General features: G+C 41.7%; 2 protein-coding genes across 11 annotated transcripts in view; one reads left to right on the top strand and one right to left on the bottom strand.

Annotated features, from left to right (window-relative positions):
• LOC140742191 (palmitoyltransferase ZDHHC3) overlaps positions 1-25,998 on the top strand; it is a 111,519-nt gene that overhangs the window by 62,745 nt on the left and 22,776 nt on the right. For 8 of the 10 annotated variants that reach the window (XM_073072974.1, XM_073072973.1, XM_073072983.1 and 5 more), the window contains exons 6-7: positions 4,511-4,592; positions 6,480-6,610. In XM_073072974.1, the coding sequence (XP_072929075.1) occupies positions 4,511-4,592; positions 6,480-6,610 (213 nt within the window). Of the gene's footprint in view, positions 1-4,510; positions 4,593-6,479; positions 6,611-17,543; positions 17,658-20,410; positions 23,371-25,998 lie in introns of those variants that run through there. The other 2 variants (XM_073072975.1, XM_073072980.1) reach the window with 2 other exon arrangements.
• The window catches only part of tmem42a (transmembrane protein 42a), an 82,860-nt gene continuing 70,268 nt past the window's right edge, over positions 13,407-25,998 (bottom strand). The window contains exon 4 of the transcript XR_012102249.1: positions 13,407-13,935. The gene's annotated coding sequence lies outside the window, so the exon portion shown is untranslated. The remainder of the gene's footprint in view (positions 13,936-25,998) is intronic.

The raw sequence follows: 25,998 nt of genomic DNA, 5'->3' as shown, positions 1-25,998 counted from the left end.
AGCACAGAAACAGGCCTTTTGGCCCTTCTTGGCTGTGCCGAACCATTTTTCTGCCTAGTCCCACTGACCTGTACCTGGGCCATATCCCTCCATACCCCTCTCATCCATATACCTGTCCAAGTTTTTTGACATCTTAAATGTCAAAAGTGAGCCCGCATTCAATTTGGCAGCTTATTCCACACTCCCACCACTCTCTGCGTGAAGAAGCCCCCCCCCCCCAATGTTCCCTTTAAACTTTTCCCCCTTCACCCTTAACCCATGACCTCTGGTTTTTTTCTCCCCTAGCCTCAGTGGAAAAAGCCTGCTTGCATTCACTCTGTCTATACCCATCATAATTTTATACACCTCTATCAAATCACCCTGCATTCTCCTACGCTCCAGGGAATAAAGTCCTGACCTATTCAACCTTTCTCTGTAACTCAGTTTTTCAAATCCTGGCAACATCCTTGTAAACCTTCTCTGCACTCTTTCGACCTTATTAATATCCTTCCTGTAACTAGGTGACCAAAACTGCACACAATATTCCAAATTCAGTCTCACCAATGTCTTATGCAACCTCACCATTACATTCCAACTCTTATACTCAATACTTTGATTTATAAAGGCCAATGTACCAAAAGCTCTCTTTATAACCCTATCTACCTGTGATGCCACTTTTAGGGAATTTTGTATCTGTACTCCCAGATCCCTCTGTTGTACTGCACTCCTCAGTGTCCTACCATTTACCTTGTATGTTCTACCTTGGTTTGACCTTCCGAAGTGCAATACCTCACACTTGTCCGCATTAAACTCCATCTGCCATTTTTCAGCCCATTCCTCCAACTGGTCCAAATCCCTCTGCAAGCTTTGAAAACCTTCCGCACTGTCCACGACACCTCCAATCTTTGTATCATCAGCAAATTTGCTGATCCAATTTGCCACATTATTATCCAGATCATTGATATAGATGACAAATAACAATGGACCCAGCACTGATCCCTGTGGCACACCACTAGTCACAGGCCTCCACTCAGAGAAGCAATCCTCCACTACCACTCTCTGGCTTCTTCCATTGAGCCAATGTCTAATCCAATTTACTACCTCACCATGTATACCTAGTGATTGAATCTTCCTAACTAACCTCCCATGCGGAACCCTGTCAAAGGCTTTACTGAAGTCCATGTATACAACATCCACTGCCTTCCCTTCATCCACTTTCCTGATAACTTCCTCGAAAAACTCTTAATAGATTGGTTAAACATGACCTACCACGCACAAAGCCATGCTGACTTTTTCTACTAAGTCCCTGTCTATCCAAATACTTGTAGATCCTATCTGATAGTATTCCTTCCAATAATTTACCTACTACTGATGTCAAGGTTACTGGCCTATAATTTCCTGGCTTTTTGAGCCTTTTTTAAACAACAGAATTGCATGAGCTATCCTCCAATCCTCCAGCACCTGACCCGTGGATATCGACATTTTAAATATTTCTGCTAGGGCCCCTGCAATTTCAACACTAGGTAAATGTTGCATACTAACATTTAGAGCTTTATAATTTTCTAACACTTTCTGATGCAGAGTAACACGTTGAAAATGCTAGAGAAACTTAGCAGGTCAGGCAGCATCAATGGAAAGGAATAATCATTTGAATTTTTGGACCAGGACTATTCATTAGGAAACTAATATGGACATGCTCCAGATTATTAGTGTACCCCTTCCCTAAATTTGCCAGCTTCCTTATCCTTCTCCCTTGTAAATACGTGTGAGAAGAATTCATTCAGGACTTCTTCATAGATAAGTACAGCACAGAAGCAGGCCCTTAAGGGCTTTTAGGCCATGCCGAACCATTTATACAGCCTGCTCCCATTAACTTGCACACAGACCATAGCCCTGCCATCCATATACCTTTCCAAACTTCTCTAAACATTGAAATTGACCTCACGTGCAGCATTTGCACTGGCAGCTCATTTCACACTCTCACAACTCTGAGTGAAGAAGTTTCTCTTGATGTACCCCTTAAACTTTTCACCTTTCACTCTTAACCCGTAACCTCTAGTTGTAGCCCTCCTCTCCAACCTCAGTGGAAAAAGCCTGCTTGCAGTTACCCTATATATACCCCTCGTAATTTTGTATACCTCTATCAAATCTCCCCTCAGTTTTCTATTTTGCAAGGACTAGAGTCCTAACCTATTCAATCTTTCCATATGACTCAGATCTTCCAGATCCAGCAACATCCTTGTAAATTTTTTCTGTACTCTTTCAACCTTATTTATATTTTTCTTGTAGGTAAATGACCAAAGCTACACACAATACTCCAAATTAGGCCTCATTTTGTGAATCTTCAACATAACATCCCATCTCCTATACTCAATATTTATTTTTGATTTATGAAGGCCAATGTGCCAAAAGCTTTTCTTTACCACCCTATCTACCCATGCTGCCACTTTCAATGAATCATAGACCTGTATTCCCATATCCTTTTGTTCTTCCACACTTCTCAGTGCTCTACCATTCGCTATGTAAGACCTACCCTGGTTGGGCTTACCGAAGTGCAATACCTCACGCTTGTCTGCATTAACTTGCATCTGCCAATTTTCAGCTTACTTGTACAGCTAGTCCAGATCCTGCTGTAAGCTCTGATGGCCTTCCTCGCTGTCCACTACATCCCCAGTTTTGGAGTCATCTGCAAATTTGCTCCAGTCTACCACATTATCGTTCAGGCCATTGACAACAACAATGGACCCATCACCGATCCCTGCAGCACTTTTACTAGTTAGGTCTTCAGTCAGAGAGGCAATCATCTACCACCACTCTCTGGCTTCTCCCACAAAGTCAATGTCTTATCCAATTTACTACCTCATCTTATCAAAAATGTCTTGCTAAAATCCAATTAGACAATGTCTTCTGCCTTGCTTCAACTTCCCTGGTCACTTTCTCAAAAAACCCTAAACCCTTAAACATGTCCTTCCATGTACATAGCCATGTTGACTATCCCTAATCAGTGCATGTCTATCCAAATTGTCATATATCTGGTCCCTTAGGATACCTTCCAATAACTTTTCCACTAATGATGTCAGGCTTTCCAGCCTTTAATTTCCTGTGTTTTTTAAGAGCCTTTCTTAAACAGTAGGAGAGCATTAGCTATCTTCCTCTAGTACCTCACCTGTCACTAAGGATGAGTTAAATATCTCTGCTAGGGCCTTGAAATTTCTGCACTTGCTTCCCACAGGGTCTGAAAACACCATTGGCAGAGTCTGGGGATTTACCCAATCTATTTTGCCTTAAGATAGCAAACAGCACCTCCTCTGTAATCCTCACTGCTGTTTTGCCTCACTTCTATAGATTCTGGTCTGTCTCCCGAATAAATACAGATGCAAATAAATACCTTTAAGATCTTCCCCCATCTCTTTAGGTTCCACACATAGATTGCCACTCTGTTCTTCCAGAGGACCTATTTTGTCCCTAGCACTCCTTTTGTTCTTAACATACCTGTAGAATTCCTTGGTATTCTCCTTCATTGTGTCTGCTACGGCAGCCTCATGCCTTCTTGTAGCCCTCCAGATTCCCTCCTTTGTTCCTATCTGCCTATACCTACTTTGCATCTCCTTTTTTTCCCTTAACCAGGACCTCAATGTATCTTGAAAACCAAGGTTCCCTAAAACTGTTATTTTTACCTTTTATTCTGACAGGCACATGCAAACTTTGCATTCTCAAAAATTTCACTTTTGAAGTTCTCCCACTTACCAAATGCACCTTTGCCAGGAAACCACCTGTCCCAATCCACACCTGCCAAATCATTTCTGAAACCATCAAAATTGGTCTTTCTCCAATTTAGAATCTCGACCCACAGACCAGACCCATCCTTTTCCACATTTACTTTGAAACGAATGGCATTATGATCACACATCACTGATATCCTCTGGTATTACATGTAGATTACCCTCCTGGTTCCCAGGAGGACCTACTGTATTGTTAGTTAAAATTCAAATTTGTCATTCAACTGTACTTGTGTATATAGCCAAACGGAGCAACTTTCCTCTGGTCCAATGTGCACAACACAGTATATATAGCTCACACACAACACATGAAATAATATTGCCATAAATTAGCAAAATATGAACTATATTCAAGAAGATTGACATTTAGCATAAGATGCATTTACGACTTAAGTTTAAAAAGTAACAGTATAACATACATGTTGAGACCTGGGCAGTGGCAGCATGTTCGGTAATCTCTCAGCCTGGAGGAAGCTGCTCTTTTCCATGCTTGCAGTCTTCTCTTAGTGTTACGGGTACTTCCGGCCTGATGGTCGGGGTTCAAAGAGATTGTGGGACAGATGTGAGGCTAGCTTCTCTGTTCCTTCTAATATATTCAGCTGTATATTGTATTATGGATATGTGTGCAGATGTGATACTGGATTTTGGCTATACCCTGTTATCAGTGATAGCTTAAGCTTGCCCCAACATCTATTTTCCAGTTTTTTGTTGACCTTTAACTAACTGATAAGGTTGTCTTATTTGTATTTCAGATGTATATTGCTCTGATATCACTACATGCTCTTATCATGGTTTGCTTCCACTTTCTGTATTGTTTTGAAGAGGAATGGCTGAGTAAGTATTCATGCACATTCCTTAATTCAGTTATTTTCAAATGTATTTTCTAGTTAAAGGTGCACCTTGTGCAGTAAGGTGTTACAATTAGTCGTACTAGGGGGCTCAGTGCTTTGTTCCTTGTGGCCATGCTGTGTCTCACTGTAGTGTGTGGGTGTTAAGAACGGGAGTTTTACTCCCAGGAAGGGTTATAAAGGAGATTGAATTGACACTGTATATATGGCAGTGAGATAAGTGCTGCTCTTATGTATTATCGAATATGCTCTTTATAAAACCAACTGAAATATTGTACAAGCCCTCCCTGGTTTAGAAATGCCCAACTCTATACAAACAAGCATTTGGGAGACTGGTGGGATGGATTTGCCAGCTGCTTTCAGGTTGCAGACAAGTATTCTTGTCCGCAGTTGAAAGTTTGCTACATTTGAGCCCAATAATATATTCTAGTTGATATGTTGATATTTATTTTGAATCCTATAGAGAGAGATGCTATCTGGGCCAAAGGCGGTATCTTGTTTGAAACTTTCAACAACATTTCAACCCTTTGCAGTATAATCTTTTAAGTAATTATCATTATTAGCCCAAAATAGGCCCGTAAGTCCGTATTTCCCAATGGGAAAATTCTCCTTTGCAGGCATCTTTTGCTTCAGGTTACAAACAATTCTTGGGAGATGTGTATTTAGTTCTGATTATCTCTGAGAGCCTGGGAGCAGAACCAAGGATACAAGATGAGTTTGGGCCTACAGCACCAGGCTTGTATACTCTGGCATTATCATTGTTATGGGTACTTTCCTCCACAGATGCTTTCTAAGCTGCTGATTACTTCCAGCATTTTATAATTAAAATTTTGTACACCTGTCTCATTGGACACCCAGAATTACAGCTTGACTGTTCTGCTGTTCAGCAGGAAAATGGAAGGTGATCCCAGACTGTCATTTGTGTTGTTGGAAATATTTGTTCTTAAGCAGAACCATTCCCATTTATCTAAATAATTAAATAAAACCATTAATCACTGTGCTGTTTAATCAGACTTATTTGCTATTAACTGTTGCATTATCACTCTCTTTAATTGCTGAGATTTTTAAGGCTGCACTTGGAATATTGCCAACAGTTTTGGCCTCATATCTCAGTAAGGAGGTGTTGGCATTGGAGTGAGTCCAGAGGAGGTGCACAAGGATGATTCCAGGAATGAAGGGGTTAACATGAGGAGTGTTTGGCAGCTTTGGGTCTGTACTCACTGGAATTTAGAAGACCGCATGGTGATCTCATTGATAACCAAATGTTGAAAGGACTAGATGGTTTGGATGTGAGGGGGATGTTTCCTATGGTGGGGATATCCAGAACTTGAGGGCACAGCCTCAAAATTGAGGGGTGACCTTTTAGAACAGAGGTAAGGAGGAATTATTTTAGCTGGAGAGTAGTGAATCTGTGGAATGGTCTGCCACAGACTACGGTGGAGGCCATCCGTGGGCATATTTAAGGCAGAAGTTGATAGTTTCCTGATCGGTCAGGGCATCAAAGGATATGGCGAGAAGGCAGGTGCATGGGATTGAGTGGGATCCAGGATCAGCCATGATGGACTGGTGGAGCAGACTCGATGGGCTGAATGGCCTCATTCTGCTCCTATGTCTTATGGTCTTTAAGTCTTCTTACAAGAAAATCATGATTTGTAATTCTTCCTCCAAAACTGGAAGTTAATTTTTAAAGCTCATCAGAGAGAAATGAACAAGAGGATTGGCTGCATTGTCATTATTTCTCAATTATTAGTCACGTCTTTTCTCTACCTTAGTTATAGAAATCTGTCCAAAGCCGACTCAGTTTTGTTGAGCAAAGTGTACAAGTCAATGTGATATTGATGATGTGTATTTGTTTTCCTATCTCCTCTCCCAGAATGCAGTTCATTCTCACCACCATCCACAGTAATACTGCTCATCCTTTTGTGCTTTGAGGGACTACTCTTCCTTATTTTCACTGCTGTGATGTTTGGCACCCAAGTACATTCTATCTGCTCAGATGAGACAGTAAGTACTTAGCCTTTTCACTTCATGTCTATTGCTATGCCAGTTGTTTTGTACAAAGAGTATTTTTTTCAAATATGACTGTCCTAGAGATCCCTGCATTTACCTGCTGCTGATGAGGCAACCTTGTGCTGAAGGTTCTGGTCTGTTGTTACGGCCAAAACTGTGAGATGAGTAAAACTTTGATCTCATGTAATTTATGGTACAGCTTTGACTCAGAGTGGGAGCAGCTCACTAGCTAAGATGGTGAAAATAAGGAGGAATGGAAAACTTGAATTTATTTTGTACTTTAACCATCAATTTGAAATCTACTTTGTTGGTAAGCGCCACAGCAGTCTGTACATGGGCTGTGCAAAAAGTGGGGATTTTGAGAAAAGAATGCTTCCCAGGGCACTGAACAAAATCCCCTGCTGCTCTCCGAACAGAGCCATGGGATTGTCACGTAATGTAGGAGCACATCTCTGACCTTGTATCTGTATGGAAGTTGAGACCAGTTTGAGTTGTCATTCTTTACATTTGAACTTGCCAGATGTCCATGCCCTTCACTGTGCAGTATAATGACAGCTCAACATGGGTCATAAGAGCACGAGGAGCAGATCATGTGGCCTTGGAGCCTGATGTGCCACTCTTCAAGTCATACCTCAGCCATTTCCCGGTGTAATCCTCATTTTCTTTCATTACCTTAATGAAGTTATAATTTTAAGTAGCTTCATCGAGCTGTGGGTATGATTTCACTTAGTAACTGGGTTCACGCACTCTATCTGTGGAGAAAACTGCTTCAACTCTTCTGCCAACATCATACCCAGCCATTAGAGTAACTCTGCTCGTTGTGTAACGTGCTTTCCATTTCACACCAGTGCTGAGGTAAGGCAGTTTTACAGCCTCAGACTCCCACCACTCAGACATATCCAACACGCAGTTAGACAGTGTTAGTAATAAATTTAGAGGAGCTGTGTACCTTAAAGATATTTTTATAAGAACTGATGGATTATCACCAACATGATGATTTTGAATAGTTGATTAAACTAGGCTTTGCTGGAGGGTGGGAACTAAACTGAAGAGACGAAAGTGGCAGTTCGCTCACAAATAGAGAAAGCTTGTAGACAGTGCGAGAGGGAGGATAGGCAGGTGATAGAGAAGGGACGCGCTCAGACCAAAGGTTTGAGATGTGTCTATTTTAATGCAAGGAGCATTATGAACAACGCAGATGAGCTTAAGAGCATGGAACGGTACTTGGAGCTAAAATATTGTGGCCATTACAGAGACTTGGATGGCTCAGGGGCAGGAATGGTTACTTAGAGTGTCAGGCTTTAGATGTTTCAGGAAGGACAGGAAGGGAGGCAAAAGAGGTGGGGGCGTGGCACTGTTGATCAGAGATAGTGTCACAGCTGCAGAAAAGGAGGAAGAGATGGAGGGATTGTCTACGGAGTCTTTGTGGGTGTAAGTTAGGAACAGGAAGGGGTCAATAACTCTACTGGGTGTTTTTTATAGATCACTCAATAGTAACAGGGACATCGAGGAGCAGATAGGGAGACATTCTGGAAAGGTGTAATAATAACAGGTTTGTCATGCTGGAAGATTTTAATTTCCCAAATATCGATTGGCATCTCCCTAGGGCAAGGGGTTTAGATGAGGTGGAGTTTGTTAGGTGTGTTCAGGAAGGTTTCCTGACACAATATGTAGATAAGGTTACAAGGGGAGAGGCTGTACTTGATCTGGTATTGGGAAATGAACCTAGTCAGGTGTCAGATCTCTCAGTGCGAGAGCATTTTGGAGATAGTCATCACAGTTCTATCTCCTTTACCATAGCATTGGAGAGGGATGAGAACAGACAAGTTAGGAGAGCGTTTAATTGGAGTAAGGGGAAATATGAGGCTATCAGGCAGGAACAAGGAAACATAAATTGGGAACAGATGTTCTCAGGAAAATGTACAGAAGAAATGTGGCAAATGTTCAGGAGATATTTGCGTGGTGTTCTGCATAGGTAGTTTCTAATGAGAAAGGGAAAGGATGGTAGGGTACAGGAACTGTGGTGTACAAAGGCTGTTGTAAATCTAGTCAAGAAGAAAAGAGCTTACGAAAGGTTCAAAAACTAGGTAATGATAGAGATCCAGAAGAATATAAGGCTAACAGGAAGGAGCTAAAGAAAGAAATTAGGAGAGCCAGAAGGAGCCATGAGAAGACCTTGATGGACAGGGTTAAGGAAAACCCCAAGGCATTCTACAAGTATGTGAAGAGCAAAAGGATAAGACATGAGAGAATAAGACCTATCAAGTCTGACAGTGGGAAAGTGTGTATGGAACCAGAGGAGATAGCAGAGGTACTTAATGAATACTTCAGTATTCACTATGGAAAAGGATCTTGGTGATTATAGGGATGACTTAACAGCAGACTGCAAAGCTTGAGTATGTAGATATTAAGAAAGAGGATGTGCTGAAGCTTTTGGAAAGCATCAAGTTGGATAAGTTACCAGGACTGGATGAGATGTACCCTGGGCTACTGTGGGAGGAGATTGCTGAGCCTCTGGCGATGATCTTTGCGTCATCAATAGGGACGGGAGAGGTTTCAGAGGGTTGGAGGGTTGTGGATGTTGTTCCCTTATTCAAGAAAGGGAGTAGAAATGGCCCTAGAAATTATAGACCAGTGAGTCTTACCTCAGTGATTGGTAAGTTGATGGAGAAGATCCTGAGAGACAGGACTTACAAACATTAGGAGAGGTATAATATGATTAGGAATAGTCGGCATGTCTTTGTCAAAGGCAGGTCGTGCCTTACAAGCCTGATTGAATTTTTTGAGGATGTGACTAAACACGTCGATGAAGGTAGAGCAGTAGATGTAGTGTATATGGATTTCAGCAAGGCATTTGATAAGGTGCCCCATGCAAGGCTTACTGAGAAAATAAGGAGGCATGGGATCCAAAGGGAAATTGCTTTGTGGATCCAGAACTGGCTTTCCCACAGAGGGCAAAGAGTGGTTGTAGACGAGTCATATTCTGCATGGAGGTCGGTGACCAGTGGTGTGCCTCAGGGATCTGTTCTGGGACCCCTACTCTTCGTAATTTTTATAAATGACCTGGATGAGGAAGTGGAGGGATGGGTTGGTAAATTAGCTGATGACTCAGAGGTTGGAAGTGCTGTGGATAGTGTGGAGGGCTGTCAGAAGTTACGGTGGGACATAGATAGGACGCAAAACTGGGCTGAGAAGTGGCAGATGGAGTTCAACCCAGATCAGTGTGAAGTGGTTCATTTTGGTAGGTCAAATATGATGGCATTAATGGTAAGACTCTTGGCAGTGTGGAGGATCAGAGGGATCTTGGGGTCCAAGTCCATAGGATACTCAAAGCTGCTGTGCAGGTTGACTCTGTGGTTTAGAAAGCATATGATGCATGTGCTTTCAATCATGGAATTGAGTTTAGGAACCGTGAGGTAATGTTGCAGCTATATTGGACCCTGGTCAGACCCCACATGGAGTACTGTGCTCAGTTCTGGTCGCCTCATTACAGGAAGGATGTGGCAGCCATAGAAAGGGTGCAGAAGAGATTTACAAGGATGTTGCCTGGACTGGGGAGCATGCCTTATGAGAATAGGTTGAGTGAACTTGGCCTTTTCTCCTTGGAGAAATGGAGGATGAGAGGTGATCTGATAGAGGTGTACACGATGATGAGAGGCATTGATCGTGTGGATAGTCAGAGGCTTTTTACCAGGGCTGAAATGGCTAGCACGAGAGGGCACAGTTTTAAGGTGCTTAGAAGTAGGTACAGAGGAGATGCCAGGGGTACGTTTTTTACGCAGAGAGTGGTGAGTGCATGGAATGGGCTGCTAGCAATGGTGGTGGAGGCAGATATGATAGGGTCTTTTAAGAGACTACTAGACAGGTACATGGAGTTTAGAAAAACAGAGTGCTATGGGTAACCCTAGGTAATTTCTAAGGTACGGACCTGTTCAGCACAGCTTTGTGGGCTGAAGGGCCTGTGTTGCGCTGTAGGTTTTCTGTGTGTTTCTATGTTATGAGCACCTTACTTTTGAAGTTTTTTTTCCCTTACCATCTGGTTTTAATCAGAGATTTGCAGTCGGTTTTTCTCAGCGATTAGCTGGATCCTGATTTCTCGGAAAGGTAAAGCATTGTGATGCTGTTGGCCAGTCAAGATGGAATAATAGATCTATTCCTAACAAATATTTTTGTATATGATTTAAGCAGAATTAAAATGCTGGTAACTATAAAACTGAAAAGATAAATAGTTAATGTTTCAATTGAATTTTCTATCATTTTCAGTTTTTCTGATTTTTGTCTGCAGTTTTGACTTGCATTTTAGAATTCTGGTTCAGATACAATGTTCCAATGTAGTTTCAGAAACTCTGTCTTCCATTGCATCTTCACTAAGCTGCATATCAATATGTAAATGAATTGATGAGTAAGTTTGCAAAAATTGATGGAGTTTTAGATAATGGAAAAGAATGATCCAGTTACAGGTGTGTGGAGAAATGGCAGATAGTTTAATCTGACAAGTGTGAAGTGTTGCAATTTGGAAGGGCAAACGTCAAGGATACACTGTGAATAGCAGTACACTCTTGGTGTACAGTGGGATCTTATAGTCCAAGTCAATAGTTCTTTTTAAACTGGTAGCACAAATAGGTTTGGTGGTAAAGGTGTATGGCATGCTGGCCTTCATTGAGTATAAAAATGAAGTCACGTGCAGTTATATAACACTTTGATCAGGCAGCACTTGTAATACCGTGTTCAGTTCCGGTCGTCCCATTGCAGAAAAGATGTGGAGGCTATGGAGAGGTTGCAGAGAAGGTGCACAAGGATTATGCTTAGATTAGAAAGTATTCTAATCTAATGTAAGGGTCGCAGAATGGGGGTTGAGAGGGATAATAAATCAGCCATTATGGAATTATTCCATTAAGCTGAATAACTATGTCTTATGGGCTTATTCAGGAGAGGTTGGACAGACTTGGGTTGTTTTCTGTGGGATAACAAAGGCTGAGGAGACTTTGTAGAATTCTATAGAATTTTGAGAAATATAAATAGAGAAGAAAGTCAAATCTCTTTTCAGAGTAGAAATATCAAACCACTAGAAAGTGCTGAGGAGGGAAGTTTAAAGGAGATGTTTGGGGACAAGTTTTTTAAACGTGGGGGTGCCAGGGAGCCAATGCAGTAACAACATTTAACAGCCATTTAGACGGGCGCATGAACAGGCAGGGATTTACTGAATATGGGTCAGCTGCAGGAGGTAGGTTTAGTTTAATTTGGGATTTTGCTTGGCACAGATGTGATGGACTGAAAGGCAGGAGCATGCTTCCTCAGATAAAGGAACTGGAACTGCACCCAAAATTCCACGTGGAGTCTCGTTAAGCAGGAGTCTCTGCTCTTGTTCTTTTGCAATGAAGGTTAACTTATCAATTGGACATAGAGAGCCCAACGTATCTGTGCTGAACCATCTGAACAATTACAGTGCACCTGCCTCTCTGATTCCTTGACTCTTCATGTGTCTGTCTAAAGGCCTCTATCACATCTGGTTTCACCGCATTCCAGGCACTTAGCACTCTCCATGTCAAAACAAACTTGCCCCATAACTCTTTAAACTTTCTCCCTCTTGTCTTAAGTCCATGCCCTCTAGTATTTGACATTTCCACCTGGGGAATAGGCTGTGTGTCTCTCTTAAATTAGCATGCTTCCCTCAGGCCTCTGACATCCCAGAGGGGAAAGATCCAGGTTTGTCTAGCCTCTCCAAGTTAATACTGTCTATTTCAAACAACATCCTGGTGAACTGTTTGCTGCATCTAACACATGCTGTCAGAGTGGTGTACAAGGACACCCAGTTCTTATTGTACCTTTGCCTTTCACAGTTCATCACCATTCAGGTGACCTGATTTTGCTTTTGACAGGCCGGCCTCACATTTATCCACATTACACTGCATGTGCCCCCTCACCCATTACATTGGGCCCTCTTTCCAGTTGCATCCTTCGCACAGCTCAAGCTCCCCAGCCACACCTCTGTCAAGCTGCTGTCACTTGCAGACTGAGAGATGTGGCATTTTGTTCCCTCCTTAAAAGTTCGTGTCCCACATCTTTTGGTTCCTTTTTATTTAATCCACTTGTTACTGTATCAGGCATTTGCAATAAATTTTCACTTACAGTGGGCTATTGTGAATACCGACTTTGTTCCACCCTCTGGGGCAATTGTGAATACCCACTTTGTTCCACCCTCTGGCAAACACGCAAGACTCTCACCCCATTCTGGAGGAAGGACGTCCATCCTGCAGTTCTTTCTCGGTGATTTCAGCCAGCACTGTTACTTCCTGAGCCTGCACTCCAATTCTGTAGTTCTTAATTTTCCTGCAATCCTCTCCTCTCTTTGCCCATACTTATGGCCACCCACTTTTGTACTATAGTTGGTAAGGGTGTTACTGTTACTTCATGTAACCCTCATTACTTTTATCCTACTTCCTTCTCTGTCACCTCTGAGTAAATGTGTTTTATCCGAGTTTGGCCCTTCGTTTTACAGAGCTTCTGCAGCCAGCGCTATGCTCGGTCTCATCCCTTGGAACATAGAACGTTACAGCACTGAACAGGCTCTCTGGTCCATAATGTTGGCCAGCCTTTTAACTTTGTGAACAATCTAACCACTCCCACTTACAGAAACCTTTATTTTTCTATCACGCATGTTCCTATAGTCATGTACCCCGTGACCGGGTTGCCGAACCAGCAGAAATGGAATACACGGTGGAGTCTGGTATTACTGTAACTAATTGTGTTTATTAGTAAACTAAGTAATACAGTACTATAAAATGCAAATATATGAAACAGGTTAGCAATGATATGTACAGAAGTGTGGAAATAGGAATAGGAATCAAAACCAAGCTCTTTCAGAGTTTCGGGGTAAATGGATAGTCTTACGATGGTGAAGAGTTCAGCTCAGTTTAGTTTAGGTCGAGGTAGTTGCTGGTGTACCGTTGGGGAGAGAGGTGATGCCGTTGCTGTCGATCTTCCTGTTGTCTTCCTGTTGCAGTCACCGACTGTGACCGTACCAGGCACAACCATTCTTCAGTGGTGGACCTGTCACCCAGGCAAGGGTGAACACGCAAACAAGCCCCCACCGGTCACACCTTCAGACACTGTGAGCCTCTGATCGATTCCCCCGAATCGATCCTCCAAACCCCCACCTTCACATGGGTACACAATGCTCTTTTAGTGTCCCGTGGTGTGTCTGCTTGTGTCTTCGCAGACCTGCTTTTTATCTCCCCTTGCGGGGTACCAGCTGTTCATCACCTGGTCCTGCCTTCCTGTCTCAGCAAGAATCCTCACAAGCAGGCAAGGAAAGTGTCCTTGGAGCAAAGGTAAACAGTCAGCCAAAGTCATAATATAAAATCATGTCTCTCTCTCTCTCTCTCATCTGCAGCAGGAGGCCTCCCCCCTCTTCTTCTCTGTCTCTCATTAGCAGCATTGTTCACAGGGGGGTCAACTCTGGACCCCAGCTCAGCTTGGTTTGCTCGTCACACTATCTAAGAGTTTCTTATATGCCTTTGCCCCAACCCTGGCAGGGCATTCCAAGTACCCACCACTCTCTGTGCAGAGAACTTGCCACTGATATCCCCTTTCCTTTCCTCCATTCACCTTAAAATTATGCCCCCTTGCATAAGCCATTTCTGCCATGGGGGACAAGTCCCTGGCTATCCAGTCTACTAATGATTCTTATCTTTACACCTCTATCAAGTAATTTCTCATTCTCCTTCTCTTATCTTTAAAGAGAAAGCCCTAACTTACTCGATCCACCTTCATAAAACTTGTTTCTAGACCTGGTTCTGAAGCTTCCACATCCTTCTTATGATGAAGCGGCCAGAACTGAACAAAATATTTTAAGTGTGGTCGAACTTGTGTTTTACTGAGCTGTAACATTACCTTGCGGCTCTGCAACTCTGTCCCTGACTAATGAGGACTAACACACCATACGCCTTCTTAACAACCCTATCAATTTGCATGGCAACTTTGGAGGATATATAGACATGAGCCTCAAGATCCCTCCAATTGCTCACAATGAGCCTTCGTGTCATCTATAAACTTACCAATCTACTCTTCCACTTTCTCGTCCAAATCATTTAGAAAATGGAAAATAGGACAAGGTCCAGCAGCCTTTGACAAGGTCCCACATGGGACGTTAGTTAGGAAGATTCAGTCGCTAGGTGTACATGGTGAGATAGTAAATTGGATTAGACATTGGCTCAATGGAAGAAGCTAGAGAGCGGTAGTGGAGGATTGCTTCTCTGAGTGGAGGCCTGTGACTAGTGGTGTGCCACAGGGATCAGTGCTGGGTCCATTGTTATTTGTCATCTATATCAATGATCTGGATGATAATGTGGTGAATTGGATCAGCCAATTTGCTGATGATACAAAGATTGGAGGTGTAGTGGACAGTGAGGAAGGTTTTCAAAGCTTGTGGATGGATTTGGACCAACTGGAAAAATGGGCTGAAAAATGGCAGATGGAGTTTAATATAGACAAGAGCGAGGTATTTCACTTTGGAAGGACAAACCAAGGTAGATCATAGATGCACACTGCCAGTTTTCCCTGGAAACTATGTCTCCTGACTTTCTGAATGGGCCTACCATGGGGCATCTTTTCAAACGCCTTATTAAATTACAAATGCACCACATCCACTGCTCTGCCTTCATAAATGTGTTTTGTCCCATCCTCAAAGAATTCAATCAGACTCATAAGGCATGACCTGCCCCTTACTGTTGCTGATTATCCCTAATCAGATCATGTTTCTCCAAATGCTCTTAACTCCTGTATCTTAGAATCTTCTCCAATAATTTTCCCACCGCTGAATTAAGACTCGCTGGTCTATAATTACCAGGGTTATCCCTACTCCCTTTCTTGAATAAAGGAGTAGCATTTGCCACCTCCCATCATCTGGTACTACTCCTGTGGCCCTTGAGGACACAAAGACCATCAGTAGGGGTGCAACAATTTCTCCCCTCCTTCGCATTTTTTGTCTTTGCCTAACTTCCTCTGTCCCTCCTTGGTTGTCCCTGTCTTACAGTTCCCATTAAATTAATTGCTTTGGCCATTCGTTGTTGCTTCTATCTAAGCAATCAGGTACTGATGTTCAATGTCAGACTTGCTCACTGCTCTTGGCTTTGCTGAAATACAAGAACAATCTTCTGTATGTGAATCCTCAACCGTAAGCAATTTCTCATCATTTCTATCCCTCCCAACACATTGTCTAATCTCATTTTGTCCATGAAACCCACTTCCTACCAACTTCATCCTATTCACATTATTTCACTGGCTATCTTGTTAGTTGGCATCCATCCTTCTCTTTTCAAATCTGTCACTACCCTCAATCAAACTCCCTCAAATACAAACACACTTCAAGTCCAAGTTTATTGTCATCTAACTGTACATATATACAGACAACCAAATGAAATGACGTTCCTCCAGACTACAGTGCATCAACGGCACATAAACAGGAGGATTACACTATAAATAAACTAATAAATAGAATTCAGAAAGCACGTAGTAAAGCACGGCACAAGTAAACGGTAGACAGCTCACTGTCCCAGTGATGAGAAGTTAGTGGTAGCAGGGTATTGATTAGTTTCACAGCCTGAAGGAAGAAACTGTTACACAGCCTGGCAGCCCTACTCCTGATGATTCCATACCTCCTTCCTGACGATAGTGGTTTAAAGAGATTGTGGGATATGTGGTAAGGATCCTCAACAATGCTTGGGGACCTTCATCTGCAAGACTTCCAGTAGGGGGTGGGAGGCCATAGTGTCCTCTGTAGGGTCTTGTGGTCGGATGCCTTGCAGCTCATGTGCCACACAATGCTGCAGCCCGACAGGACCCTCGAGGGTAGAAAGTTGTTAGAATGGGGGCAGGGAGTCTTGCACACCTCAGAAAGTGTAGGTGCTGCTGTTCTTTCTTGACTAGTGAGGAGTTGCGGGTCCAAGTTAGATCGACCATTATATGCACACCTAGGAACTTTGTGCTTTTCATTCTCTCCATGGCAGAGCCATTAATGTGCAATGGAGAGTGATTGACTTGTGCCTTCCTGAAGTTCACAATCATCTCTTTTGTCTTGTCCACATTGAGACTCAGGTGGTTGTTCTCACACCATTTGATAAGCCCCTCTACCTCCTCTCTGTATGCCAGCCCATTGTTGCTGGTCTAACCAGCCAGTGTTGTATCATCAGTGAACTTAATGCGTTGAGCTGAATCTGGCAGTACAGTCGTGAGTCAGCAGTGGGAACAACAGCAGAATTCAGTAATCACTGAGCCCACTCTCCATTGCCCATGTACCCCTTTCCTCCAAGCTCAGCATCACTTTTAGTTTATCTATCAAACCCTTGGGTAAAATGCCTGTTCCTGTATTTAAACATTCCACTGTATTGCTGCCGCCCCCCCACTGTTGTGGTGCCTTTCCCCTACTGCCATGCTCTAAAGTCTGTAATTTTCTTCCTAAACCTGTGTCTCTCTTTTAAAATCTTCAGTTAGAACATGTCTGACTTAATAACTTATTTTGGCTTTGTTATTTTTTCTTATTAGAGGATATAGAAGAGTACTTCAGAAAAAAATTAGGGGAACATAAGGAACAATGAAATTTCCCTTATAGACAAGTTCAAGGAGAATCCCAAGGCATTCTATAGGCTTATTAGGAGCAAGAGGGTAGCCAGGGACAGAGTGGGTTCCCTTATGGGCCAAAAGAGTAATCCGTGTGTTGGTTTAGGGGATGTGAGTTTGCAAGTGAGTGCTTTTTGGTCTATATTGATAGTCTGAAGTACATTAGCATTAAGGAAGTGAAAGTGTTGGATGTTTTGGAAGGAATAAAGGTGGATAAATCCCAAAGACCAGATGACATTTGTTCCTGATTGTTATGAAAACAAGAGATGGGCTGCTGAAGGTCTGATCAAGGTTTTTTCAACTTTGTTAGCTACAGATGAGGTATGTTACATTTGGAAATGGTGTTCTCAAGAAGGTTCCTTGGAAGTCAAGAATGAGGTGTAAGTCTGTGTTTAGATGTTCATTATAGTATAGGTCAAGCACAAGACAAGAAAAGAGGTAATAAACTGGATTGTATGCTTTTCTTTTATACTGAATCGGTTTAGATGAGAAACCTGTGAACAGGTACTGACGGAGTCACATTTAGGTTTTGAGGACAAAAAACTGCAAGAGTATAAAACATTACTACAAGTTTACAAACAGCTGATTATACAAACTCATAAGCAAGTGTTCAGAAAGCTAAAACTAACAAGGAAAAACACATTTAAAACAATCTGGATCCTATCCAACATCTACCAAAAGACTGGAGAATAGTTAATATTGTTCCTTTATCTAAGAAAGGCAGCCGGGATCAACCAGGTGAACTTCAAATCAGTGGGAGGGAAATTCTGAGGGTGGAGTTTATGGACATTTGGAAAGGCAGCCGGGATCAACCAGGTGAACTTCAAATCAGTGGGAGGGAAATTCTGAGGGTGGAGTTTATGGACATTTGGAAAGGCAGCCGGGATCAACCAGGTGAACTTCAAATCAGTGGGAGGGAAATTCTGAGGGTGGAGTTTATGGACATTTGGAAAGGCAGCGCATAATCAGCAGGACTTTGTGCGGAGGAAATTCTCTTTCACCAATTTGAGTTTGTAAAGGAAGTAACTAAAAAGTGGTGAAGGCAAAGTGGTAGGTATACTTTAGTGAGGCATTTGACAAGGTCCCACACGGTAGGCTGCTCCAGAAGGTACATGGGATTCAAAATGAGCTGGATAATTAGATTCAAAACTGGCTTTTTAGGAAGAAGCAGATGGTAGTGGTGATTGGAAGTCCATGATCGGTGGTGTATCTCTGGTCATTGCAGGGTCTTTCACTGTTTCTGATGTATGTTAATGACTTGGATGTGAATGTAGTAATGATTAGTAAGTTTGAGAATGACACAGATTTTGTTGTGGTGTTGTGAATAGCAAGGAAGGTTGTCTAAGGGCACAGATGGATTTAGACCAGTTAGAAAGTTGGGTGAGGTATTGATATATGAATTTAACTCCAAATTGTGCAAGGTTTTGAAAAATCAAATAAGATTAGGATGCATACAGTAAATGGACCAAAGGAATGGTGATGACCAGAGATACCTAGGGAACCAAGTCTATTATTTCCTAAAAGCAATGACATGCTTGCCTTCACAGGTCAAGACATAGAGTAGAACATAAGAGTTTCAATGTCATGTTGCAATTTTACAAAGTCTAAGTTGGGTCACATTCAAGAGTATTGTGTGTCATTCTAGATGTGGTTGTGCCAAAGAAGGTGCACAGGAGATTGGCCAGGTTGTTGTCTAGATTGGAAGACTTCAATTATGGGGAGAGATTGGATAAGCTGGACATCTTTTCCCTGAGGTAAAGGAGTTTGAGGGGTGATCTGCTAGAATATAACATTAAGAGGCAAATATAGGATAGATAATTAGATTCTTTTCCCCCCAGTTCAAAAACAAAAGGGAATCTGAAAGGTATTAACTAGGAGTTTTTTTTCACAAGTGGAGTGTGCTACAGAGGTGGTGGATTCAGATACAATTGCTATGTTTAAGAGACATTTATACAGGCACTTAAATCAGCAAGATATAGTCCTAATATGGTCAAGTGGGTTTGTTATAAATGGGTAAAGAAATCAGCGTGGCTGTGGTGTTTGTTCTGTACAGTTATGACTCACCCACCAACTATCAGCCACCTATTCACTCCAAGCCTATATTAATCCTTTTTTTATTGCCCCACATTCTCATTAACTCCCAGCTACTGCCACTTACCTATGCACTAGGATAATTTGCAATGGCCAATTAACCAAGCAATCTACACATCTTTGGGATGTGGGAGGAATCACAAGGAGAATGTGCAAACTCCACACTGCATGTCAGATCAGGACTGAAGCTGGGACGCAGCTGTAACATAATTTTCCTGCATTAAAATTGCTATAAATATAAGTTGTTGACTTGGGTAAATCTGTATAACTACAAGTTCAACATAAAAAATGTTTGAGGAACTCGGGATGAAAGGTCTCAGTCTGAAACATCAATTGTTTATTTCTCTCCAAAACTACTGTCTGTCCTATTGAGTTCCTCCAGCATTTTGTGGGTGTTGCTCTGGATTTCCAGCATCTGCAGAAACTCTTGTGTTTAGAAATACAAGGTCTATGTCTATTGGTTATGCAATTGCCAGTTTCCCACCAAATTGCTAATGGGATGACCACAAATCCTAGCTGTTTTAATTGGATCATGTTAGGCTACGGATGGCTGGTTTTCTTTCTGGTCTTCTGCATTTTTCGGTTTTTCATACAACTATTCGTTAGCATGGGGAGAATAAAAAGATGCATAATAGTGTCTAATAATATAAATGAGTCAGTGTGAACTCAACCTAAGGACCTGTTTCCATGCTATGTGGTGATAATGCTTTAGAGCTAAAATTTGAATCAATGGTTGGATTGATGGCATAGCATCTCAGTACCCTGCTGTACTGTTTTGTGGTAGAACAAGCTTTAGTTGTCCCCTTTCTGTGCTGAGCATCCAATTCTCAGCAGGCTTCTAGAAGCACGTCTTCTGAATGGGTGAGCTGAAGTGAGCAGCTTCTGAAGAGATGTTTGCCACAGCACTCTGAAAATGGAGAAAATTGTTACCTTAACTACTTGTTTAAATTGAAAGCCTAATCCAATGGTAAAACAAAATATCAGTAATCTGATTCTGTGCATGATGTTCTTTGAAATGGGGTACAAGTGAGTCCTCCTCTCTAACTTTGACCTGCTTGATTGAAGCTGTTCTATTTCTGTTTCCAGGGAATAGAGCAGTTGAAAAAGGAAGAGAGAAGATGGGCTAAAAAAACAAAATGGATGAATATGAAAGCAGTGTTCGGTCATCCATTTTCAATAGAATGGCTAAGTCCATTTGCAACTCCTGATCAAGGGAAGGTAGATCCCTACCAATATGTGGTCTGAGTCATCCTAAGCCAGCAATCCAATTCAAACTGGTTATTTAAAAGAAACTTTTTTAAAAAAATACCTATTGTAACTTACTTGATAAGTTATCCACAATATTGTGTCCTTTCTGGTGGCTTAACATTTTAGGAATGCTTGAATGATGAATAATGTACTGGAGTCTTCTCTGTTCAGTGAAACAATAGATCAGTCCCAAACCATCTCACCTATTTTGTACTGCAAGGATAATGTAGAGCAAGTTTCTTAAGACTGTAGATGTAGCTATCAAAATAAAGAATAATTAAGCAATTCAAGTGAAATAAAAGTTCTAAGGATTCTGAAATTTCAAGGACTTGTCATACTAGGATGTGACAGTTATTTCTGGGACTTGCCACCTTATTGATTTATATCCTTTGGGTGTGTTAAAGTTGATCAAGTCTGAATTGATCTTTCTTCAGCAAGTACTTATTGAATACTGCTGAGCTTACCCCAAGTCATGATAAGAGATGCCCCATTATTTACCAATATGGATTTTATATCAGAGCCTTTGAGAAACTGAGCTGTTTGTCCAGTCTGGATTCTTCTTGCTACTAGTGATCCATAGTGGAGGGGAGACTGCCTTCTGGCTTTGTGTGAACAATGTAACGCTAAAGGAGCAGAGTCCTTGTTAAGCAAAATTGTTGATCAAAGCTTGTCAGTGCTGAAACCTAAAATCAGAAGTTGTTGGAGTTGGAAATGCTCACTGGTCTGAGGCAGCGCGATGCTTTACAGCACCAGCGATCAGGGTCGATTCCTGTCTCTCCCTGTGCGTTTTTTCCACGTGGTCCACTTACTTCTCACAGTTCAAAGACTTATCAGTTGGTAAGTTAATTGGTCACTGTAAATTATCCTGTGGTTAGGCTAGGATTAAATCGGGTTTGCTGGGTAGCATGGCTCCAAGCGCTGAAAGGGCCTATTCCACACTGTATTAAAGTTGATTTAATATTTTGACAATAACAGTTTGTGATGGTGACGATGAATTGTAACAAGCGGCCACCTGTTAAGTGCCAAAGCTGTATCACATGGCCACAAAAATCAGATTGTTAGTGCATTACTTTTGTATCTTAGTATTACAAATAATTGTGAACTTGTTTTATCTGACCTGTTGACTATTCTGTTACTGAGCATAGCCAAGAAAATGCTATCGGAATTCTTCTTGTTAACAGCTCTACCCACCCTTCATGGGGTGCTCGATTTGATTTGCTGTAAGTTTCAGGAGGTAATTGCTGTCTTCCAAATACTGCAGGAAAATAAATGTTCTGTTCCTGAACTTCATAACATCAAGATTTTAAAAGGTTTGAATTGTTGTATTTCTGTTTAAATGGCCTTCTATTGTGTTCAGACTCCTGTGTTATCCTGCAATAGGCTGTTCTACTTTAACCTTCTTCCACCGTGCAGCTTAGCCTTGACCCATTTTGGTCTTCATCCCCTTATTCCCATGAATGGTCTGCCACTGTCAGTGTGTGAAAATTTACTGTCAGTCAACACCCACTGTTTTCCACAGGAGTTGTTCAAGTGGCATAGTCTGTCTTTGGTGTGTTTTCAGACTAAGAAATAAGTTTTGGTTTCAGGGTAAGGGAAGTTGGTGAGGTGATTTCCAAATCTTCATCTTGGGGTTGGGGGTTCACTTTGCTCCTGATAGTTCCAGCTGTCAGCTATGTTCTCTCCTCTGAGACTCGATGGGCTGGTATTGAGGGAGCAGGCTCATGTGGTGGAGAATGAAAACTACCTTTTGCTGAAATACTTCTGAGTCATTTTCAATGTTTTATTCTTTACATTCATAAATCGTTAAAAGTTAAATTGATAGTTGTCAAGGCATAAGGGAAGTAAAACCAAGGAATGAAGGAGAACATTGAATATCTCAAATTTGCTCCTTAACAATGGGTTTGATAGTGGCAGGGCCTGAATCTCTTTGCAAAGCTTAGTACTGAGCCAGAGTGGTATCTTCTATTTGGTGAGTTATTTAACGTCAGCCAGAGTGTCAGTGGTTGCACAAGGTTTTGCTTTTGGTGCTTGATGGGAAAGGGTAAAGTTGTGCTCTGAATGCCCTTGATGAACACTGGATAGGGTGCAGTTTGTGTGGTAGCATCCTCTGGGATGTACTGAAGCAGGAAGGGGAGGGCCATGTGTTAATGTGGTAGTATCCTCTGGGATGTACTTTAGCAGGAAGGGGAGCTGTGCCAAGGCAACTGTTATGCAGTGTATGAATATCTTTTGGAGAGGTCAAACAAGGTGAAAATATTCTTAAGGATGAAAGGAAAACTCATTTGTTTTAGTGAGTAATGGAAAAATTTAGTTTTGTACAAATGCAAGATAATCTGTGTCTAGCAAAGATTGGCAGTTGTTTTTAAAGGAGAAAGACATTTTTAAGAAACTCAAGTTGTCTTAGTTTTGGAATTCCAGAAATGGGTTTATAACGTGGTTCATAGGCTCTAAAAATGTATTTAGAAAGATAGGCTTAACTTGTCAGATGTGAAACACTTTTTGCAATGCTGGAGTCTGGAAAGGTAACATTCTGTAGTCCACAGAATAGTTCACATTAGGCTAGAAGATATAAATGGTTGGTTTTTGGTTTTCTGTTTAGATTACAACTTTGCCAAAAATATCATTATATCTGGTAACCATGTGTCCTGTGTATGCTGGGGCCAACTCTGAAATACATTTTAAATATGCATATTTAACCTGGGATTTGGAAAAATTCTGTTTTATGTTTGTCTTAAACATTGACTTTGGATGCAATCTGAGTACTGTGTGAAAATAATCAAATAAAAATTTTACAAAGATTCTGTGCAGTGTTTGCATTTAAATATTGGATTGACTACCAGCTAGACTTAAAGGTCAATGATGCTTTGCTTATTCTTAATGTTTTAATATTGAAGCAGATATGTCTTTGACTAAGAAAATATCGGGATTTCTGGGTGAATTTTTGAGGATTAATTATCTGAAATTTGGGGTGATTCCATTTGAAAGTACTTGATCCATATTAGTACTTGAACTCAACCTGCTGAAAAAGGATCATGATCAGAGTGTGACAGGGAGAGTGCAATAGAAATGGATTGTTCTTCAAAAGGGTATTTGTATTGCATTAAAGTTTGAATTGGGTTTTGTGCAGCCAACCTCTAGCTATACAGTGCTTCTTGAATTGTTCGTGCTCATTTGACTTTGAATGGTCAGGGAGAGATCTTGTCATATTAGAGCTCTGTAATTTTGCTGACTTGTAGGTGTTCCAAGGAACACCTCATCTTCAGCTCCCAGTGATGGAACAGCAGTATGGAATTCCTCCATTCGAAGGCACAGTGGATGCAATCTTTGTATATCTCCTCCAAGGGAACTGTAGGAAATCTATGTGAGGCTGCCTCAAGCCTTATAGAAGACTTTGAATCCATTAGTCCCAAGAGCCAGAGGGTGCCCTTCTGAAATTTGCCCTCTTGCATCTGGTCTGTGATGGCATGATAGCAATCATGTTTGTAACCAAAGGGTCCACAACTCCATGCAGGTCACTGTGAAGGAAAACTGGGTCACTTTCTTGCTGTAGAGCAGCGCATCACACCAGATTCCACTGGAGTTGAGCTAATCAATAGGACAAGCTGGAACCTATTTAACCAGTCTAGAGACAAGGTTCCATCCTCTCTGCTGTCATTGAGATGCACAGTATACATGCAGGGAAGCAGAGCTCAAACAACCATCAACAAATTCACTGAACTGAGTAAGATTGGGGCCTTACACTTATTCATAGAATCAGTTGGTTCAAAGAAACAGACGCTTAAAATTATGCAGAAGAGTTCTCCCTGCTGTACAACAGTGCCCTCTGATAAAAGTCTCAATCATCACAGGAGTAGGCTCATTGGCCCACCTTGTCTGTGTTGACCATGAAGTAATTTAAACTAATCCCATCTGCCTACACATGGTTTATATTCCTCCATTTCTTGCCAGTTCAAGTATCTGTCAAGATACCTCTTAAAAGTTGCTATGATTTTAGCCTTTCCATCAGGCTATCAGTAACACCACTAACTGTTGGTTTGTTATCTGTATTACACCATTGCTCAAAAATTATTGTATCATTATTTCTTTTAACTGTGTAGTGTGTATAGACATGTATCTTGCAAGCCAGCTCCTACTGAAGGCAGACTTCAGTGATGAAGTTTGCTCGGGATAGACTTGGATCATGAAGGGGATTTACCATAAAATTGCCTGGGATAGGTGTGTTTCAGCTTGTATTCCTTGCAGTGGAGAAGGCTGAGGAGTGAGGTGGATGGTATAGATAGTGGAAAGTTTCCCCATAACTGAGGTATCTAAAACCAGAAGGAATGGGTTGAAGGTGAGGGATAAGAGGTTTAGAAGGAATCTGGGGGATTATTTTGTTTGGGTTTTGGAAGACACTGGCTGAATGACACTAGTTGTAGGATGGAGAGAGGAACCCTCATGCAATTTAAGAAACGTAGATAGCACTTGAATTGTTAAGCTACTGAAGGCTTGGTGCAGAGTACTGGTGGATGGGTATGATGGATAGCATGGACATGGTGGCTGAAGGGCCTGTTTATGAACTTATAGTATCAACTTATAGTGTTTCCCTAAAAGTGTCAAATTTTGCACTATACTTAAGGTCAACAGGCAGTGATGATTCTTGCCTCCTAGACTTCTGAAACATGAACTATCTGAAGCACTGGCAATGTATCAATAACAGTCTCAAGCAAATCTTCCAAATATACTAACTAAACCACAACAGTGTCTCCTCTCTCTCTATGGTCAACGTGCCCAAAATTGAAGACCCAGTTAAATTCTTAGCTCTGATGGACAGAGCACATTATTTATATATCTTACACTTTTCTCGTGAAGTATGTACTTTGTTCTGAGCTCTGATGGTAGGAGATTCCGATGAGCATAAGGAAATAATTCAGTGCCCCCATGGGGGGGATGACCCTTGACTGAGTCGTGGGGGAACCTGACCTGTGGCTGCGCAAAGTGCAGGTTGGATCTGCTGCATCAAGAACGTTACTGTCAGGAGTGCTCTGCCACCCTTCGTTAGCCTTCTCATAGGTCACCTCAGAATCCAGTTTGAATGGAAAGGAAACTTCCTTGAAATGAAGAACCTCCGGAGGGTAAGATTACAGTTTGGCATGTTGAATGATGTTTTAAATTGGGGTGACTTTAAAATGTGAGTTTTAAAGTGTGCTTCCTACAGCTGAAGGTGATCACAGAATTAATCTTCCAGGCTCTTCTGTATAAATATCTTTCCCGCATCTAGTCCGAGCCTGGGTAGTACACCAGATTTGGATTTCATATCTGGGAATATACTCTATATGAGACCTAAGATGTTTCATGATGCTGCCTCTCTGATGGTTCAGACTTAAACCATTTGGATCTTTAGAAGTCTTTGGAAGCCAGGCACAATCACTGGGGACTACTGATGG

The sequence above is a fragment of the Hemitrygon akajei genome, chromosome 20 (assembly GCF_048418815.1).
Source record: "Hemitrygon akajei chromosome 20, sHemAka1.3, whole genome shotgun sequence".
Lineage (NCBI taxonomy): Eukaryota > Metazoa > Chordata > Chondrichthyes > Myliobatiformes > Dasyatidae > Hemitrygon > Hemitrygon akajei.
Note: the sequence above shows the minus strand (reverse complement) of the source record. Positions and strands in the feature narration are given on the sequence as shown.